The 21,555-nt window shown below is 45.2% G+C and overlaps 1 protein-coding gene across 4 annotated transcripts; it reads right to left on the bottom strand.

Moving 5' to 3' along the window:
- Window positions 1–334: 334 nt before the first annotated feature.
- LOC311129570 (splicing factor 3B subunit 1) lies at window positions 335–20,042 on the bottom strand. 4 transcript variants are annotated; one of them, XM_084161905.1, is made up of 23 exons: window positions 19,995–20,042; window positions 17,882–18,057; window positions 17,536–17,637; window positions 17,199–17,313; window positions 14,246–14,325; window positions 13,318–13,536; window positions 12,509–12,977; window positions 11,952–12,073; window positions 11,350–11,649; window positions 10,949–11,128; window positions 10,754–10,840; window positions 10,081–10,351; window positions 9,683–9,828; window positions 8,315–8,461; window positions 7,924–8,049; window positions 7,413–7,634; window positions 5,916–6,098; window positions 5,227–5,338; window positions 4,557–4,677; window positions 4,237–4,368; window positions 3,726–3,998; window positions 3,018–3,234; window positions 335–1,181 (listed from the first exon to the last, which is right to left on the bottom strand). In XM_084161905.1, the coding sequence occupies exons 1-23, from the start codon at window positions 20,020–20,022 to the stop codon at window positions 1,023–1,025; spliced, it is 3,987 nt and encodes a 1,328-aa protein (XP_084018031.1). In that variant the 5' UTR covers window positions 20,023–20,042; the 3' UTR covers window positions 335–1,022. The 4 variants fall into 4 exon arrangements, with proteins under 4 accessions (XP_084018031.1, XP_084018032.1, XP_084018033.1 ...); XM_084161906.1 differs by having other exon boundaries at window positions 12,509–12,974; XM_084161907.1 differs by lacking the exons at window positions 17,199–17,313; window positions 17,536–17,637; window positions 17,882–18,057; window positions 19,995–20,042 and adding an exon at window positions 14,691–17,166.
- Window positions 20,043–21,555: the final 1,513 nt, after the last annotated feature.

The raw sequence follows: 21,555 nt of genomic DNA, 5'->3' as shown, positions 1-21,555 counted from the left end.
TGGTGTGGTTGATATTCTACGCCTGCTTGTGTACATTTAACTGCAGTAAAAACATTCATTAATGTAAGCCTAGTGCCTGTGGAACATCAGGTTGTGACATGAAACAAGAAAGGTGGCAAATGTGATACGTATGGAATTGGAATCTGGAGAATGCTGGTATGTTCCCACATATTCCACCAAGGAGTTATTCTGCCCCTAAGCTTCCAGCTATAGGGGGAAAGATGGTACCTTCCATAGACTGCTTTCATTTAGCATATTATATTATCACTCCTATGAGAAGATATGTCTCATGCTTTATTTTGACCAACTCAAAATAAAGCACAGGTGGACAAAGTTAATTTTATACACAAACGTTTATTTAGTCAAATAAAGCAACATTCTGATAAGAACAGAGGGGTGATCACTGATAGGTGAGCAGAGGATTGAGAAGGAACGGCCGTTACAGATGCCGGTACACAGAAACCATGACTATTTTAAAGAGCTTCAAAACTCACCATTCGTTAACATGGCTAACTTAGATCCTGCACTTCACTGTATGTCTGTCATTCCTTATGGAAATGATTATTATAAAATAAACAAAACATACAAGGTCTAAGAAATTGTTCAGTTTCATATTTTTTTCTCCCTAATCAAAGTTTTTATTTGATTTAAAATGAATCTTGTTGGACACACCCACTACAAAGACAGAGGCGCTAAATAATAAAAAAAAATGGACCAAGTCCTATCTATACACCAAGAGAGATAGGACGAAGAGTGGACAGAGAGAAGAGATAGCTGAAAGAGAGGAGAGGGAAAGGGGAGGAGATCGGCAGAGAGAGAGTGAACAGAGAGATAGAGTGAACAGAGAAAGAGCGTGAACAGAGAGATAAAGAGAGCATGAACAGAGAGAGAGCGTGAACAGAGAGAAAGAGAGCGTGAACAGAGAGAGAAAGAGAGAGCGTGAACAGAGAGAGCGTCAACAGAGAGAGCGTCAACAGAGAGAGAAAGAGAGAGCGTGAACAGAGAGAGAAAAGAGAGCAGAATCACAGGAAGTACTCCAGCTCATAGCGGAGGTAAGGGTTCTTCTCGTCGTTGTAGACGTGGGGGTAGTGAGCGATCAGAGCATCCTGGGAACCGATGTAGATAGAGTTGTAGATCTTCCAGTAGACGTCTCGGACCTTCCTGGCTGGGTGGAAGAGACCCTAGAGAGGAAACAGGGTTAGAGAGCATTATCAACTCAATGGCTGCACTTACAGTGCTACTATCATTATAGTTTATTTGTTTAGTAATTTTTGGTTGAGGGGGTTACAGGTACATTATCCATTTAAATTTTTTGTTTATAAAACATGTACCCGTAGGCTGCCACTCAACAACAAAAAACAGTAAGAAATATATACAGAGTTTAATAATTAACAGGAAAATAAAACAAAAAAAAGTGGTCCTCCACCCCCAACCTCCCATCCCCCCAACCCCACCCAGCCAACATGTCTCCACCCCCAACCTCCCATCCCATCCCATTCCCCCAAAGCTACCCAGCCAACATGTTCCCACCAACCCCCCGGAAACCATGTTTTCCACCCCTACCCACCCTTGCTACTAGGTTTGTTGCTTTTACTAAATACACTACATGACCAAAAGTACGTGGACAACTGCTCGTCGAACATCTCATTCCAAAATCATGGGCATTAATATGGAGTTGGTCCCCCCGTTGCTGCTATAACAGCCTCCACTCTTCTGGGAAGGCTTTCCACTAGATGTTGGAACATTGCTGCGTGGACTTGCTTCCATTCAGCCACAAGAGCATTAGTGAGGTCAGGCACTGATGTTGGGCGATTAGGCCTGGCTCGCATTCGGCGTTCCAATTCATCCCAAAGGTGTTCGATGGGGTTGAGGTCAGGGCTCTGTACAGGCCAGTCAAGTTCTTCCACACCGATCTCGACAAACCATATGGACCTCGCTTTGTGCACAGGGGCATTGTCATGCTGAAACAGGAAAGGGCCTTCCCCAAACTGTTGCAAGCACAGAATCGTCTAGAACGTCATTGTATGCTGTAGCGTTAAGATTTCCCTTCACTGGAACTAAGGGGCCTAGCCCGAACCATGAAAAACAGCCCCAGACCATTATTCCAAACTTTACAGTTGGCACTATGCATTCGGGCAGGTAGCATTCTCCTGGCATCTGCCAAACCAGATTCGTCCGTCGGACTGCCAGATGGTGAACCTTGATTCATCACGCCAGAGAACGCGTTTCCACTGCTCCAGAGTCCAATGGCGGCATTTACACCACTCCAGCCGACGCTTGGCATTGCACATGGTGATTTTAGGCTTGTGTTGCGGCTGCTCGGCCATGGAAACCCATTTCATGAATCTCCCGACAAACAGTTATTGTGCTGATGTTGCTTCCAGAGGCAGTTTGGAACTTGGTAGTGAGTGTTGCAACTGAGGACAGATTATTTTTACGTGCTATGCACTTCAGCACTCGGCGATACCGTTCTGTGAGCTTGTATGGCCTACCACTTTGCGGCTGAGCCGTTGTTGCTCCTAGACGTTTACACTTCACAATAACAGCACTTCCAGTTGACTGGGGCAGCTCTAGCAGTGCAGAAATTTGATGAACTGACTTGTTGGAAAGGATGCCTATGACAGTGCCACGTTGAAAGTCACAGAGCTCTTCAGTAAGGCCATTCTACTGCTAATATTTGTCTATTGCGATTGCATGGCTGTGTGCCCAATTTTATACACCGGTCAGCAACGGGTGTGGCTTAAATAGCCAAATCCACAATCTTGAAGGGGTGTCCACATACTTTTTTATAGATAGTGTATCCACCGCAGCTTGTTCATGGACTTCATAAAGGTATGTTGCTGTTGATAGTGATAACTTACCACATTTGCATCACTTTCTGGACATTTTATGTCAATTCTCAACACTCAGCTATTCTAGAATGAGCCTAGTCATTCTATCTAGTAGCAGATAGTAGTCAATCTGCTACCTGTCGGTCAGAGCAAGGAGATCAGTGATGTAGTAGCAGTCAGGTTTACCTGCAGGCAATACTGCAGCATGCGGCAGGGGCCGATTGCCACCCTGAGGCCCTCCAGGGCCCCCATGACAGCCTGGATCACATGGGGCGACGTCTCAAACACGTTGGGCCACACGTAGTTCAACAAGTGGTTAAGGGAGTCCTCACAGCCGAAGCCGTAGACGCCCAGGGACATGTGTTGCACCACGGCACTGGCAGTCTGTCTGTGGACCAGGTCTCTGCAAGGAAGAGAGAGAGGAGAACCAGGGTTACCATGGGGCCAGTCAAAAGGTGCAAAGAATGAGGTGGGGTCTACTATATATTCTAATTCTGTGGAGGAAATCCACAATGACAATGAATGACACTTGACTTTTCCTTTGTAACCAACAGGTGCAGGGTGAGAACAGAAATTAACAATGTCAGATCTGCCTGTTCTCATGTTGGTGTCCATCTAGTGAAGTACTAGCCCTGATCTGACCACGGACCGGTCGAACAGGCAAGAATGGTTCGCAGTTATATTACAGCACATTCAACCGAGTGATCCCTAACTGTTACGGACAGCAGCACCAATGGCTAAGTACTGATCTTGGTCAGGATAGTGTGGCCATGTAGCTCGATGCATTTACAATACTTGGGAAATGTTATGTTTTTGGTTTAGTGACTACAGGGTTACTGTGACTTTAGTCAGCCCACCAGACTGATTGTTAGTTCCAATGTTTGGTCCTCTCACCTGTCCATCAGCGCGTCCTCCAGCAGGGGCGTGACAGCGTAGATGTAGTCCTTGCCCATCTCCCCGATGTACTCAAACAGGAAGGACAGGGACTTGAGCACGCCGTTCTGCACGTTGAGCTCGGGCACGCGGTACTCGTTCATGAGGGCGGGGAGCACGGTGAAGGGAGAACAGGTCTCAGCCACGATGGCGATGGCTACGGTGGTACACACTCTGTTCTGCCGTTCCTGAACCTTCAGGTTGTTAAGTAGTGTGGCCAGCACATCATGGGGTCTGGAGGGGTGGAGAGGTCAATAGGTCAATGATAGGCTAAATATATACTGGTTACCATGACAGTAACAGGTGAAGTATCACCAAGCATCATTATAATACAACTTTATTGAACCAACATTTTTCATGGATGCTCAGAAAACCATACACTCTCCTAAACATAAACCCTAATAAATGTGCACTAATGGAGATCAACAACTCTTGAGAGAAGTATTGGGCAGTAGCCAGAGACAGGACTCACCCGATAGCTTTGGCGATGTATCCGAAGGTGTTGACGGTGGCTCTGCGGATGGCCTTTTTGTGGGCCTTGAGGAGCTCCAGCAGCTCAAAGCAAATACGCATCCACTCCCTGGCAGACACGTACTCAGCACCCCTACACACACAATTACAACATGGTTGATGAAACATCTACTATTTTATCAAATGTTTCCACATATGCTTAGGAGTCAAATATTGGAATATACTAGTGAATGTGTGAGTCAAAGATTGACACAGATTCACACTAATGTAGTCCAATCTTTCAGAGTGTGTGTGTGTGTGATTGCTTTGCTACAGACGTACCTGTCAGCAATCCTGCCAACCAGGTCAATACAGTTCTCCTGCACCTTCTCATGTCTGTTCTTCAGGATGGGCGTCAGCCGAGGCAGCAGGTCTTTGATTGGTGGAGTCATCTTGTGCATGCCTGAGTGACAGGACAGACAACCAATCAGCTCTCTAGATGCATATCACCAAGTCTTAACACATCTACTACCATAACTTAATCATAACCACGCTTATAGCGTTACTGCTGTTAAACCAGCCCAATCCTTGTTCTTCACTGAACTCAACTAACACAATTCATTCACAGGCATTTCTCTACCCACTGGAGCGCTTTCTCAAAATATTTCAGCCCGTCTCAGGGAGTGAGAGGGCTAAATTAGTGGGCTGAGAGTGTATGGAGCTATAAGACAGAGATTGGATAGAATTTAGGAAAATAAAACTAATGTCTTTTCATTTGTAACCAGTGTGTGCAGGGCGAGAGCAGAAATGAACTGGATGTCAGATCTGCCAGTTCTCATGTTGGTGTCCATCTAGCAAAGTACTAGCCCTGATCTGACCAAGGATCGGTCGAACAGGCGAGAATGATTCACAGACATGTGACCCAGGGCCAAAGGGTCATCAACCTTAGTGTCAACATGCTATTGGTCAGAAGACAGGGAGTTGTAGTAGTGAGAGGGTAACGGTTACGTACCAATGACGTTGACGATGGCCTTGAGAGCACCAAGGATGCTTCCCAGTACTTCAGGATACTCTTCTCCTAGATACTCGTATAACACAACTCCCAGGTGACCCATCAGCTTCTCCTGTGGAGCGAGATAGAGGTTAGAAAGTAAATCAGCTTCTCCTGTTGAGGGGAGGGGGGAGAGAGAGGTTTAGAAAGGGAATCAGCTTCTCCTGTTGAGGGGAGGGGGGAGAGAGAGGTTTAGAAAGGGAATCAGCTTCTCCTGTTGAGGGGGGAGAGAGAGGTTTAGAAAGGGAATCAGCTTCTCCTGTTGAGGGGGGAGAGAGAGGTTTAGAAAGGGAATCAGCTTCTCCTGTTGAGGGGGGAGAGAGAGGTTTAGAAAGGAAATCAGCTTCTCCTGTTGAGGGGGGAGAGAGAGGTTTAGAAAGGGAATCAGCTTCTCCTGTTGAGAGGAGGGGGGAGAGAGAGGTTTAGAAAGGGAATCAGCTTCTCCTGTTGAGGGGGGGGTTTAGAAAGGAAAGGGAAACTCTCTATATGACTCAGTCAGTGAAGGTGATATCATTGCAGTGAGTGAGTATTTCAGTGAGTGCGTGAGTGTGCGAGTATGAGAGAGAGAGAGGGAGTGTATATGTGCAATACGAGTGTGTCGGGTGTGTGTGTGTATGTGCGTGCGTAAAGTGTGTGTTGGGAAGACTAACCTCCTGGCAGGTCTTCATGACCACGGCGGTACGGGAGATGAGGTCAGCAGCCTGCTGGCGGACCTTGGCGGACTTGTTGTTGAGACGCCACAGCACCGTACCACAGATCTGAGGCAGGTAGGGCTTCACCCTCTTCCCCAGGGCATTCACCACCGTGCCAAACCCATTCAGCATCACAGAGTCCTACAGGGGTCAGAGGTCAACTCCTACAGTCAGTCATATTCTACACAGGTAGGCTAATGATGGACTGAGAGTGTCTGCATCCAAAATGTCATCTTATTCCCTATATAGCGCACTACATTTGACCAAGGCCCAAAGGGCTCTGGTTTAAAGGGAATAAGGCACAGTTATCCATTCAAATCAATATGAATCTCCCATCAAGCCTCAGATTACCATAAATCCACACTGCTGTTCAGACAGGGATAACTTGTTTCATCACAGGCTTTTCCCAACGTTATACCCTGGGCCAGCTTCAGTAGGTTTCCCAAAAGCATCTTAAGGCTAAGTTAATCGTTAGAACCATCGTAGGAGCATCGTTAAATCACGGAGCTGTTTCCCAAAACCATCGTAATTAACGTTGCACTTGAAAACGCTCGCAATCTAACACCTGCCTCACACCCCTTGTAGAACAGCTAAGTGCGTCATTCGATACTTTCTGCCTTCCCATGTCACTTCATACACAGAAGATCTCCGCTAAACATAGAATCACATTGTTTATCAGTCTCTGAACGCTGGTAACATCAGAACAAAGTTGCCTACAAATACAAAGTTGCCAATGTCTTCGCAATTGATACAAACAAGTGACATGGTCTATAAAAAGATGACTGCATTAAAATAAACAGTAGGCTATAGATCTGTCAATCATATTGAAATACATTTCATGTTCAATCAATTGAGTTCTATTTTGCTACTTGCAGACAAGATTGTCTGTAATTTGTGTGAATATATTTCATGATGTGTAGCCTAACGTGCCAATTTGTATTGGGTAAGCGTTATAATAAGCCACCTTAATATTTGCAGCCATAGGTGATAATATCTCTCTAGGTGCTGATCCATTGTCAGTATTGTGAAATAATTATAATGTTAAGGTAAGATTTTAACTGAGAAAGCTGATCCGAGAACAGCACTGCCTTTCTTCCATTCCTATCAATATCGACACATACTCCGACACACTTAGCAACTGTTCTCTCTGCGTAGTGTTTTGGGAAATGCATGTTACATCTTAGGCCATTGTAGAAAAGATGCATTGTTTAAACACTCGTAAGCCGAAGTTCCATCGCTATGGGGAAATCGGGCCCTGGAACGTTGTAGATAGAGATGTTATGAGCCGACATGATTCCTTATTCTACATAACCCACTTCTATCTCAATGTTCCACAACATTGTTCTTTGCTGAACATGCCCCTGGTCTCCACCCCGTGGTCTCCCCCCCGTGGTCTCCCCCCCGTGGTCTCCACCCCGTGGTCTCCCCCCCGTGGTCTCCACCCTGTGGTCTCACCTCCGTGGTCTGTTCCTGGAAGGCGTACAGTATGCCGTCGATCAGCTGCTCCTCCAGCTTGTGGTCGATGTCAGCAGCTCCCAGGTTCCCCATGATCTTCTCTATGGTCTCCATCACCATCTTCCTGTATTGCTCTGCCTCGTCCTTCAGGTCATCTACGATACGAGAGATTATCTCTGCCGCACCCACCTTGTTGGCCAGCTCCACTGTTGTGTCCACCAGCTTGAGGATGGGCAGACATACAGGGAAGAGGTTAGTTCACAGACATCACCCAAAACACACCAGTCATTAATTAAGTATGACCGGATTTTAATGTTAGTCAGAAATTGCATTTGTTTGTATTTTACCAGTTTGCCCCATTGAGGCTAAAATATGTTTATTTTTCTTGTCATAAATTAAGACTTCTACTGATTTATGCTTGGTAAAACATTTACTATTGGTCTGTAATCAACCCATTGAATATAAGGGATATGCTTGGAGTCGTTCCCGTTTGAGCTACGTCTGTACGTACCTGTCTGTAGTTGCGTCTGTCCAGGGCCATCCTGTGTTGCCAGAAGTGCTTGAAGAAAGGGGGCAGGATCTCTGTCTTGATGTAGTTGGCCTCCACACCGTCAGTACCACAGCACTGTTTCACCACCTGGAAGAGAGGGGGAACAATGGGGGTTAGAAACAGGGCACACAAACACCAATTCAGTTTTAAGTGTAATAGCTAGCATCTACAACTTATTTTCATTATGGAAATGTCACCAACGGGTGCAGGGTGAGAACAGAAATTAACTGGATGTCAGATCTGCTAGTTCTCATGTTGGTGTCCATCTAGCGAAGTACTAGCCCTGATCTGACCACTGACAGGTCCAACAGGCGATAATTAGTCTCGTACACACACACACAGGCTCCCTCACCTTGAGCACGATCTTCTTCATCTCCTCGTCAGGGGACTGGAACTCTCTGATGAGGATCAACATGACCTCTCTGGTGTAGTAGTTAGCATACTCAGCATCCATCAGAGGGATCAGGTAGCCAATGGCCTTCAGGAACGCAGCCAGACCCTGGACACAAGAGGGGAGAGGTAAGAGTTAACTCAGTTACTGTATCCATACGATTTTGCTGTTTTAAAGCTAGTTTCCTGCAATTCAAAACGTTTTGCCATTGTGCTAAAAGAAAATTGGCTTATGCCGTGTTCTTACGCCATCGGAGTGACTCAAACATAACATAACGTTTAAGTTCACACTGAAAACGTTTAAGGATCCCACACTTTTTTTCTTCTATATTTGTTTTTATTATAATGTACACCTTGTTTTTGTGAGTAGCGGCCACGATTGAATGACTATAGGGGAAACACTGGTATCTATACAGGCAAGATCCCGGGCTTACGGCAAGATCCTGAAATGAAGTTGTATTGTGATGTCAAGTAAACATGTTAGTATTAACCTGTTAACTGTTTTGGGAATGTAACCAACGGGTGTTTGTACCTGTAAACTGTTTTGGGAATGTAACCAACGGGTGTTTGTACCTGTTAACTGTTTTGGGAATGTAACCAACGGGTGTTTGTACCTGTTAACTGTTTTGGGAATGTAACCAACGGGTGTTTGTACCTGTTAACTGTTTTGGGAATGTAACCAACGGGTGTTTGTACCTGTTAACTGTTTTGGGAATGTAACCAACGGGTGTTTGTACCTGTTAACTGTTTTGGGAATGTAACCAACGGGTGTTTGTACCTGTTAACTGTTTTGGGAATGTAACCAACGGGTGTTTGTACCTGTAAACTGTTTTGGGAATGTAACCAACGGGTGTTTGTACCTGTTAACTGTTTTGGGAATGTAACCAACGGGTGTTTGTACCTGTTAACTGTTTTGGGAATGTAACCAACGGGTGTTTGTACCTGTTAACTGTTTTGGGAATGTAACCAACGGGTGTTTGTACCTGTTAACTGTTTTGGGAATGTAACCAACGGGTGTTTGTACCTGTTAACTGTTTTGGGAATGTAACCAACGGGTGTTTGTACCTGTTAACTGTTTTGGGAATGTAACCAACGGGTGTTTGTACCTGTTAACTGTTTTGGGAATGTAACCAACGGGTGTTTGTACCTGTTAACTGTTTTGGGAATGTAACCAACGGGTGCAGGGTGAGAACAGAAGTGAAATGGATGTCAGATCTGCCAGTTCTCATGTTGGTGTCCATCTAGTGAAGTACTAGCCCTGATCTGACCACTGATAGGTCCAACAGGAGAGAATGATTCGCAGGCATGTGACAAAGCAATGTGTCCTCACCTTTCCTCTGTGCTGTCTGATACCCTTCCACAGGGGTTTGAGTACAGAGTCAAAGGACTCGATACCGTAGGGCGTGGCAGCCTCAGCCAGGGCAGCGATGGCCAGGGCACTGATGGTCCGTACCTTCTGCTGCTCATCCACCAGACCTGAGGGGGGCAGACACAGTAGAGGTCAGTATGAGATCATCATATTTTATCCTTATTGGTAAAGTGTATTGTGACCACGTGTGAAATGCACTTTAAAATAAACAACCCTCGCACTCTAGATACTTGTAAACTAAACTACGCTTGAGTCAAATACACTAGTCACTCCTAAATATAACAACTGTACTATTACTAGAAAACTAAACTACCCCCTCAGGTCCCATACCATGTCAGGCAGTGTCGCCCTCTACTCACCATGCTCGATGATCTCCACCAGACTCCTCAGATGGGGTAGGATGGCACAGCCCATGAGGATGGCGATCTGCTGGACAATCTTGATGCCCGTGTGGCGGGCCTGCCATGACTTCTTGCTCTTACACACAGCCTTGAGGAAGGGCAGCAGGGAGGGGATACCCAGAGCGGACGCTACGACAGCGAAAGCTCTAGCTGTTGTATTTCTGACGTATTCGTCCATGTTGTCAATATCAGGTCTCATAGTGGAGATCATAGTGGCCAGGCCGGCAGCCTAGAGAGGGAGGGAGGGAAAGAGGGAGACGGAGGAAAAGAGAGGGAGATAGAGAGGGAGGGTAAGAGATAGAGAGGGAGGGTAAGAGATGGAAGAAATCAACTAAGATGAATAGGTGTTTATGATACTGCTTGATTAGACACCATAAGTATCATTTTCTAATGTGATTTCAGATCAAATTGTATTAGCTACTTGCTTTAGGAATGTGACCAACGGGTGCAGGGTGAGAACAGAAATGAACTGGATGTCAGATCGGCTAGTTCTCGTGCTGGTTTTTCATATAGCGAAGTACTAGCCCTGATCTGACCACGGATCGGTCGAACAGGCGAGAATGATTCGCAGGCATATTACCCAACTGTGGTGGGTGTGTGAGTACATTATAGGGCTGGAAGTGGGGCTCACCTTGGCCAAGTTAGAGATGATCTCTCTACCCTCCACTCTGGCGTAGTAATCTTCATCAATCAGCAGCGGCTCAATCACCACCAGGATCTGGGGAACAGATAGTCAATTAGTGAGGGCCAACCTCGGCACAGGAGACATATTGTATCCCGAGTCAGCGAGTTCCTCGCTCTCTCACACACACACACACACACACACCTTGTGTACGTATGGGCGGACCAGGTCGTCCAGCTTGTAGAGGATGCGGTCGATGACCTTGACCAGCAGGTGGCGCTCCTGGTCCTCCAGGGTAGGAGACATGAGCAGGGGTAGGATCTGGTTGAACAGGGGCCCTGCTCCAAACTCCCTCGCCTTGTCTGTGATCTGACGCAGGGCAGCCTGAGGAGAGCCGCAAGAGGGTTAGACTGGACCATTGACTTTTCAGTGGTGAGAGTTACACAACAAAAGGAAGATGGAGTTAAGACTATAGAGATAAAAGGTAACACTAGATAGGCCTATGTCAAACCTTCATAACTCAAGACTGTTCTGATAATGGCAGCCATCTTGGTCAGAGAAAAGTTCCATTTAATTCTGTGATGACTGTTGGCAGCTGGTCTCACCTTTCTCATGGGAGGTGTTCCGTTCTTGATCTTCAGCAGCAGTTTCATGATCTTACGCTCCTTCTGTTCCTCTGGGCTAAGAGTGGACTCATCCACCTCAACCAGCAGCTTGTCAAAGTACTGGATGTCGTCTGGTTTGAGGAAGGGCAGGTTCCCACTGGGCTGGTCATTGATCTGCTTCATGGAACGGTCCTCCTGCTGCATATGGAAGCCTGTCATGCCCCCCATGGGGGTGGGGGTGGCCGACAGCTTCCGGGCTGGGGTACGGATGGGCACGTAGCCTGCTGGTGGGGGAAGGACCTGTGGAGGGAGGTGGAGGATGAGATGTTAGTATTGTTCATTTATCATACTTTAGTGATTAACTCATTTACTTCAGTTCCTTTCACTCTATTTCTGTAATGGATTGAGCCCTTCTCGGACAAATGCCTCGATGTCTTCAACTGAAGAGACACGCTGCTGTGGGGAACCAAACCCAGAGACACAGAACGTGACCCTGGCTCACCGAAGACCATTTAATCACTTTATATAGATACCGCATTTGATGTGACAAGTGACAGTTGAGCTCTATTTCTCCATTGTGCTGGGGAGGGTGTGTCCTCTACCTTGTATCCCTCTGGGAACATGGCATCCAGCTCCTCGTCTGTGAGTGGTCGGTTCCTCTCGTCTATCTCTCTCTCCCAACGCCACGCCTGCAGCTGCTCTGGGGTCATGCTCATCAGGTGACCTGACAGGATAGGAAACACATGCATAATGGAAAACATGCCTCAATAACCCTAGTATCACCACTTAGTGGGACATTACACTACTTCTATTCCTGCTCATTTATACTACTAGTAAATTAACAACAAGTACATAATATCAATTCACCAACAGTTATCAGTGTTATATGATATTACATTTACATTTTAGTCATTTAGCAGACGCTCTTATCCAGAGTGAGTGCATACATTATTTTTTTTATACCCCCTGTGGGAATCGAACCCACAACCCTGGCGTTGCAAACGCCATGCTCTACCAACTGAGCTACATCCCTGCCAGCCATTCCCTCCCCTACCCTGGATGACGCTGGGCCAATTGGGCGCCGCCCCACGGGTCTACCTCTAAGGAATTGAAAACGGGTTTCAAAGGCCTGAGAGGAAGGCTAGGTGATTAACAGTACCTGGAGAGGGAGTGGCCATATTCATGGCAGGGGTTCCGATGGGAGTCTTCCCAGGGGTCATCAGTGGGGTGGAAGAGCCCATCTGGCTGGCGGGTGTCTCGTCCCAACGGGACTTCCTTTTACTGGCCCCCGGGGTGGGGGTCTCTCCCACTGACTCATCTCCTCGGTCTGTACGGGGGGTCTCGGCCCAACCACTACCATGACCAGGGGTCTCTCTCTCCGTCTTGGGGGTCTCGTCCCATCGGTTTTTGCGCACGCTGCCTGTGGCTCCCCCGTGTCCAGGGGTGGTGTGTCCTGGTGTGTCCCCTCTGCCTGGCGTGGCTGCTCCAGCTGGGGTGTGGCTAGGGGTGGGGTCCCACATTCGGGTGCTGGGGGTGGCCCCTGGTGTCTCGCTGCCCTTGTTCCTTCCGGGGGTCTCGTCCCAGCGGCTGTTGGAGGGGGTGTGGCCAGGGGTGTGTCCTGGGGTCTGCTGCATGTGTAGTGGTGGGGGGGAGTCCGGGGATAAAGGGCTCAGTGAGTTCTCAAGTACAGAAATGTAAACTGGAGAAGCATGGTTGAGTTCCTTTGTTCCACTAGGATCTTAAAAGGCATATTTGAAGCCTAGGCAAGACAAATAAACTGCCCCAAAAACACTTGGTTCTATATCATTTGCTGATTGAACACCAGACCAAACTAAATAATTGTAAGGATACAAACTGGATCTGATCAACTAAGATAATACATTTACATTTTAGTCATTTAGCAGACGCTCTTATCCAGAGCGACTTACAGGAGCAATTAGGGTTAAGTGCCTTGCTAATACATTTTACCTCAGCAGCCTGGTCGGCCTGGTCCCAGCTGGACATCTTCTTAGGTGTGCCGGCGTTGCTGGGGGTTCCCGATTGGTCCTGTTTCTCGGCTGTCTGGTCCCATCGGCGTTTACGCTTGGCGGCGGCGGCAGCAGCAGCAGCCTGGGAGGCAGCAGAGCCGTTGACAGCCTTCAGGTCTCCTGTCTTGGCCTTCTCTGCCATCTGCTGACGGATCTCTTTCTGCACAGAGTGAGAGCAGGGAGAGTGAGAAAACCAACCAAAGGATAAACAACAGGGGAAAGTTTCCCGTGGGATTTGTAGGAATTAAGTCTATTGTAGGCAACGATACACCACACTGAACGATACAACCACATAATAAAATTGTATTTATTATAAACTGGGTGGTTCGAGCCCTGAATTCTGATTGTCTGAAAGCCATGGTATATCAGACCATATACCACAGGTATGACAAAACATTACTTTTTACTCTTGTAATTACATTGGTAACCAGTTTATAATAGCAATAAGGCACCTCAGGGGTTTGTGGGTTACAGACAATATACCACGGTTAAGGGCTGTATCCAGGCACTCCGCGTTGCGTCTTGCATAAGAACAGCTATTAGCCGTGGTATATTGGCCATATACCACACCCCCTTGGGCCTTATTGCTTAATTATATCCTTTATGGACACACAACAATCAGAAACATAACCTCAAGACAAAGCTATGCCCTTGGTCTAAACCAGTGTTTCCCAACCCTGGTCCTCCAGTACCCCCAACAGTACACATTTTTGTTGTAGCCCTGGACAAACACACCTCATTCAATTCATTGAGGACTTGATGATTAGTTGACAAGTTGAATCATGTGTGCTGGTCCGGGGCTACAATAAAGATGTGTACTGTTGGGGCTACTCGAGGACCACAAAGGGGGTTTATGTGGTCTGTCTTACCTCCTCTTTGGTCAGGTGCTGCTCCTTCATGACGTCCATGTACGACCTGGACTGCAGCTTGGGGTCCGGCGTTTTGCCCCCTGCGCGAAAGAGCACCAACAAGACACAGGGCAGCCGATTAGAACACGCCCCAGGACCCGGCTTCATAACACAGACAGCAAGCACAACACAGCCAACTCAGCTAGGCCCTCACTTCTTCTTTAGAAACATTTACTGTTTTAGTTCCTTAAGCTGAATCACATCAAGACAACCCTAGATACACAACATACAGACAGTCCTCTCTTGCTTGCCTTACATACAAACATAACTGTCTAAAAACAAACAAACAGGCAGATACATTGAGAAACAGCTGAGGTTGTTTTGTCTTTCTTTTAAGGAGATAACAGGAGAGGATAAAGCCATCACTGATGCAGGAGTCCTGGGCTGTGCTCTCCAGAATACGTACACTTTCAGTGCCAAGGGTCCTTCTGCAGTCAGACTTCAACCGGCAGAAAAGAAGCCTAGAAAATGTCTCTTTACCATTAGTAACACTTTGGAAAAGGGTTGGAACTCACACACATAAGCATACCACCTGTGATTTGTTTTTTTTACGTCACAAAAGAAAAATCCTCCTGGGGCTCAAAATTCTAATGAAAAAAGTAATAAAAATATCCCCCAGATTGCGAATTATTGATAGCATTTTAAGAAAATGAAGTCAAGATTTTTAAACCAAATCAAGGAATGTTCTGTGAGATAAATGTGCAGCTACTTTATGTAACCCAGGGCAGGGAGAGTATATATATATAAATATATATATGTAGTTACACGTATACCTGAGGGGCAGTGGAGGCAACTATTAGATCCATACGATCAATATCTTAGTTTCAGAGGGAACAGGCCACCTGCTACTGAGCAGCCGCTAGTTTGAATTGGGATTCGATTGCTATTCCAACTTCGTAAATGTAGATCTTGACTTCCTTTTTAGAAAAATATGTTTAAAAATATATATATATATATTATGAATTACAAAATAAATCTAAAGCAAAAGACCACCATAAAATGGCTGAGGTTTCAATTTAATTCTATTAAAATAAGTATTTGGTAGAAAACAAAATAAAAGGATGTTGGGGTAGAGGTTTGTTGAGGAATAGCTGCTTTTCCCCCCCCACCCAGACAGACAACCAGCCAGCGGACCCTGACAAAACTGACAAGCGCACGCTTCTGTCTGTTCACCATAACCTACACAGGATGAGTTGCTGCACCCTTAAGAGAGTGCAGTACAGGACTGGCAAAGCAGTACTGCTGTAGGAGAGAAATTAAGGACAGTTAGTATGGGCCTGTGGAATTGCGGCACACAGATTTCTTGATATGTTTCTATTTTACAAAGATGTGAAATAGAAATATATTTACACAACATTTTTGTATATGACAGAGCTTGCTACATGCAGGCTTGATACAGCCCTACCCCCAAACTACATTGAGGACAATTAAATCTCAGACAGATACGTGTGCTTCAGCCACTACAGGCAAATTGTTGCATTGCAAATAAATTGTTGCAATGTGTAAATAAACATACTGTAAACTTAATCTACAAGGTATGTGTTTAGTTAATCAAATGCTTAATGGCTAGTCAAGCTGTATTCTGAGAAATAGGCCATCCTTGGTTAAACTGACAGGCTATTCAGTTCATTCTAACTAACAAAAGTTTAAGCTGACAAGACAAACAAGCCGTAGCCAGGTTTAGGCTTTGAGAAATGTGAATATATGTAAGTGACGGCTCCTTAACCTGTGAGAGGTAAGGGACAAAACCGGAGCCAAAGCCCTTTGGCCAAGGATTATACCGTCACTGTAATTCACTCTATTACTCAGACCCCTGGAGCCCAGGTTAAGATCCCTGACCAGACTTGAACTAAATGTCATTTAAATGGGCTTGAAATCTGAGACCATGACTCACTAGTGTTGATGACACAACTGCACTACAGTTTGTGTGTGTAAGTCTCATAATTTACTATGTCCTGATCTCTTCTAATGGAACTTCCCCAACCCCTAGAAGTCTGACAAGCCAACAGTGGTGGCGACTGACCATAAGCCTGAACAATGATACTGTAGTGGAGTGAAGGGCCACATGGAAGAAAGGGGTGGTCCAATAGCATTGCTTATTACGAGTGTTCTTGTTTTACACAGGAATACTTGGAAGCCTCAGCTCTGTACCCAGGTGTTCTGCCAACTGGGGGCTTTCCTTGACTGGGAGCCAAGCTTCAGACAACCAGCACATTTCTGGCTTCTGGCTGCCTCGTGATGGGGTGGTTTGTGGGTAAAGGGGCACAGCAGGGTGTGGCACAATGCATGAGCAGGTGAATCACCCCAAGGATAAGCATCAAATCACACACATTTTAATTTTTTGCTACTCTCATTACCCAATACCTTTCTTTAGATTAAGACACAGTTCTTTCCGCCATCAGTACATGAGATAGATAGCCACATGGGTCTGTTAACCCTTCGAGACACGCACAGCCTACCTGCCACCCATGTAGTTAGGTACAAAAGTCTGTAACCAAGACAATGTCCAACCACCTCTCCCTAAAACATATGGAACCCCTTACTGGAAGAAGTTGTATTTCATACAACTTAATCCTCAGCTGTTTACAACTATTCTCCTTTTCGAGGGGGAAAAAATATTTTATCTGGCATGCAGACCGTTTGCCCCAAAAGCAAAGAGATTTTATTGAGACAAAATTATGAGTGATAAAAGGCGCAGTGACAAGACAACCAACCGCCCTCGGGCCAGAAAAGTTTACCAAGGGAAGGTCTTAGTCTGGGGAGCAAGCTGTTGCACAGTGCTCGAAGGGCTAAGCAGCGAGAGGTGGGTTGGAACCCTTGAAAGGCATCCATGGGATCATGGCAGTTACAGTATAACACATAACATACATCAGGGGAGGACACTATGGAGAGAACATGGAGGGGTGAAATTTACCGTCTGCAAAGGGGTCAAGTCGCTCCGGAGAGATGATCATCTGTCGTCGTCTGGCCTTGTACTCGTCTTCACGCTCTGCAATCTTCGCGGGCCGGTGTTCGGCGAACGGGTCGTACTGAGAGGAGAGAGAACACAGCATGTTACAAAACATGTCATCATGGCAAACATTACAGAGTATGATAAGTAACCATTGTAAAAATGTTGTCTATGATAAGATATGAGCAGGATAATTATGCAAATCCAAAACATTAGCACTAAGATTTGGTAAAAGGTTTTCTGTCAGGTTTGAACTGCAAAGTAGAATTCTACAGGAAGAGAAGAAGATGGTGTTGCTAACCTGTTCATCTGACTGTGGTATTGCATTGAGTATAGCCACCGGAGCGTGATATCCCGGTTTCTTCTGTCCAAGCAGACTCGTCGATGAGTCCTCCTCATCATCCTGAAAATAAGAGCGAGACAAGAGTCTGGTCAAGCCTAGCCATTTAAGGCAGACTCTCCCAGCTCGCAGACAACAAGACATACTGGAGTAGTCAACTCCATGAAAAATCTGACAGTGGAATAGCTGATGTCTGACCCCTAGGAAGAGGATGTCAGTGTTGCAGATGACGTGCAACACTTTTTCAAAGTTACAAAGAAAACATGCATCATTACATCACAGCACAGGATTTGACATCAGCACTTACATCCTCCTGTTCATTGGCAGCTATGGAGGTGACATATCCAGCGAAGCGGCTGTCACTGCCACCGTAGATCTCCTGGTCGTAGTATCCAGTGGAGTCCAGGCCCACACCCTGATCTCCTCCCTCCTCCACCAGGGCAGCTTTCATGCCCTGGATCTCCAGGATCTGGGCCTCAATGTCTGGGGGGCAAGGGGGAAGAACAACAGTCAGTGACCATATGGGTATGTTGAAAAATATGTACAAAAACATCACCAAAGATTCGTTTCAATTGGAGCGGAATCAGCCAGTGCCCTAGCTTGCCAACGACTAGATAAACCGTAGTTAGCAACCTACAGAATGTCCAGCAAAGTTAGTTAGCTGCGTTCAGGGGCGGTGTGTTCAATAGGGCGATATGGGCGACGCACTGCCAAACGGGAAAAGGAAGGGATTTTTTTTCTAATCAATTATATCACGGCAACAGTAGTTATCAGTGTTGTAATCTAGACGTCTGATCTGCCACAGTGCCACTAAATGTCCAATCAGGCTAAAGTCGTGCTTCAAATGCCCCCCCCCCTTTTGGGGCGATTTCAGTCAGGTTGAAAATCGCCCAGAAGTCTGTCATAGACTCCCATGTAAAATCTATTTTTTTCAAATATCAGAGCTTTCAATACAATCTCTATGGGTTTCTGAGGGCTTGCACTTACGCGCTTTCGTCATACGTAACATAACCATGAACGTAACTAAGAAAAGAGCGGGTAGCCTCATCAATCAATTCACGTACTACTATCAAGATGGCTATAGCGTTCAGTGCAACTCGATTGTCTCTTTGAAATAAGTTACTTTTTGTCGGCGAACAAATGAAGATAAATTGGCAACGAAACAATTAGGACCTCCCAGACCAAATTTAATAATTCAACAGGTTTCTACTAAAGGGGGGAAGTCCTACACCCGAGGATTTTCCAAAAATTGGTACGAACGAAAAACCTGGCTAGCAGGCTGCGATGTAGCTAATGCAGTCTTCTGCTACCCCCTGCTTACTCTTTCACCCTGAAGGCGGCACGGCAGACAGCACCGCTTGGACAGCGACTGGTGTGTAACGGACATGCACCATCTTTCAGGAAAGATTAAGAAACATGAGCTGTCAAAGACCCACATGGATAGCTGTTCCCACTCAACTGGATGAGGGATACAGGCTAGCTGTCCGCCGCCACCACTATGAGGTTAGTGTTGATAATCACAAGTTTACTGGAGAACTGAAACTGACAAGGCTGACAAGATAGGACCCTTTTGTCCATTGTTATTGGATAGGAACAGAACTTATAACCAGCTCCTGACCTAAATAGATCTTAGCACAACATTTTACTCAACATATCATATTCCATATTCACTATAACAAATATATTTACTACGACATTAGCAAGAACCGCCACATCCTCAGCCGGCTAATCCAGTGTGTGAAGTTTTGCGGAGTGTTTGAGTTAGCTTTGCGAGGCAAAGATGAAACTGAGGGCTCCACCAACCCTGGTAAGCCAACACTTTTGAGATCAGTCAATAAATGCTTCTGGTATTGACTTATATGCTGCCCCTGTCTTCATGTTGTTGCTGGACATATCTTTTTTAAAATGTGTGTAGGTCACCTAAATCATCAGAAAAATTGCCCCCCCTGAGAATTTTTTCAGGAGCCGCCACTGGCTGCGTTAGGTATTTAGTTAGCATTACCTTCAACGCCATCTTTGCTAGGTAGCTTTTACAACAGCAGTGTGACGCTGTTAAATCAATATATCTAGCCATATCAATATCATATAGCAAGTTACGTATATCTACACAAACATCCGATAAATAGTATAAATGAATAGCATAATATATATATATATTGTTAAGGCAATCATGCTTATTGAAATTCTGTATTATCTAGGTTAGCTAGCTTTGTAGTTAGCGGGGCGCCATTATCTATTATGCGCCCGGCCTCGTTGCGTCTGGATTGTCAACATCATGTCACGAATGAAAATAGATCTAAAACATGTAGCTAGCTTCTAAACAATGGATGCATTTTGGTCGTATATTTATTATGATCCCGACGTACGAAAAATTAGGTTATAATAGCCACTTAAAACACTTTGTAAATAAATAATCTTACCTTCATGTGTTTTGGCGATCTTCGCCATTTTGGTGTTTCAGTAAGACTGAAACCGGAAGTCAGAATTGATTAATATCCGTTCAGCAAAAACAGATGTGCACGCATGTGTAAATCAGAAATAATTTACATTTCTATCTAAACATCGCAGTCCCCAGTTGCTTGAGAGGGACATATCTGAGGGTTTTAAACTTAAATTAAAATACAAAACGCCCTAAAATTATACTGTTTGGCTATCAGAAAACAGTAAATTGTGATATAGTGAATAAACTAACCAATTCATTGAGTTTGAAATCAAAGTAGCACTTTAAGGGAACTGTTTATAAATGCATGCTGAAAATCCAATCATGTAAACCACCATAGAATAGATTATATATTTTATTGATCTATTATAAATAAACACACACCAGGCTGGGAGTAGCACAAGGTCAGCTGAAGCGCCCCTGGAGCAGATTAAGTGCCCTGCTCAGGGGCATATTAGTGGTACCTGAGATATTGATACAAATGACCCTGGCATACTTACATACATTGGTTTGTTGAAGTTGCTCTAGAAACTAGCTTAAATTATAAATAACCATTTTCTAATTATATTTTTCATTCAGTCAATATGCTTGCCCAGATATGTCATAAGCATTACAAGAACCATGCTATGGGGAAGAACTAGCGGCAAGGGATGAAAATATACAGTGACAGTTTTGACACACTATTTGATCCTAAACAGAGAGTACACAGTGTCAGAATTCCTGACCACTGTGACTGACCCAAAATTATGGAAAGCTTTGACTATGTACAGACTCAGTGAGCATAACCTTGCCATTGAGAGAGGCCGCCGTAGGCAGACTTGGCTCTCAAGAGAAGACAGGCTATGTGCACACTGCCTACAAAATGAGGTGGAAACTGAGCTGCACTTCCTAGCCTCCTGCCAAATGTATGGCCATATTAGAGACACATATTTCTCTCAGATTACACAGACCCACAAAGAATTTGAAAACAAATCCAATTTTGATAAACTCCCATATCTATTGGGTGAAATACCACAGTGTGCCATCACAGCAGCAAGATTTGTGACGTGTTGCCACAAGAAAAAGGCAACCAGTGAAGAACAAACACCATTGTAAATACAACCCATATTTCTGTTTATTTATTTTCCCTTTTGTACTTTAACTATTTGCACATTGTTACAACACTGTATATAGCCATAATATGACATTTGAAATGTCTCTATTCCTTTGGAACGTTTGTGAGTGTAATGTTTACTGTTTATTTCTGATTGTTTATTTCACTTTTGTTTATTATCCATTTCACTTGCTTTGGCAATGTAAACATATGTTTCCCATGCCAATAAAGCAATTTGAATTGAACTGAGAGAGAGAGAGAGAGAGAGAGAGAGAGAACTCTGCTTAACATTGTGTCCTTTCAACAAATTTAGCTCTAACCTTTCAGAGCCAACTATGCACTGTAGGTCGATCAAGTCAAGGCAACTCAATCCCACATCTCGTGACATTTGTGCGCACGCACTCCCAGCACAATGCAAAAAACACAGGTCAACAGTTTTAGGGTGACG

Source organism: Coregonus lavaretus, assembly GCF_964263955.1.
Source record: "Coregonus lavaretus genome assembly, chromosome: 5".
Lineage (NCBI taxonomy): Eukaryota > Metazoa > Chordata > Actinopteri > Salmoniformes > Salmonidae > Coregonus > Coregonus lavaretus.
This window is presented reverse-complemented; position numbering and strand designations above follow the sequence as displayed.

Bases quoted from the DNA above. Each gene is read 5' to 3' on its own strand.
- LOC311129570 (XM_084161905.1), bottom strand. From the start codon at position 20,022: ATGGCGAAGATCGCCAAAACACATGAAG. The intron at 18,058-19,994 runs GTAAGATTATTT...CTTGCCCCCCAG, and splicing joins GATCGCCAAAACACATGAAG to ACATTGAGGCCCAGATCCTG. The intron at 1,182-3,017 runs GTAAACCTGACT...TTTCCTCTCTAG, and splicing joins TGCTGCAGTATTGCCTGCAG to GGTCTCTTCCACCCAGCCAG.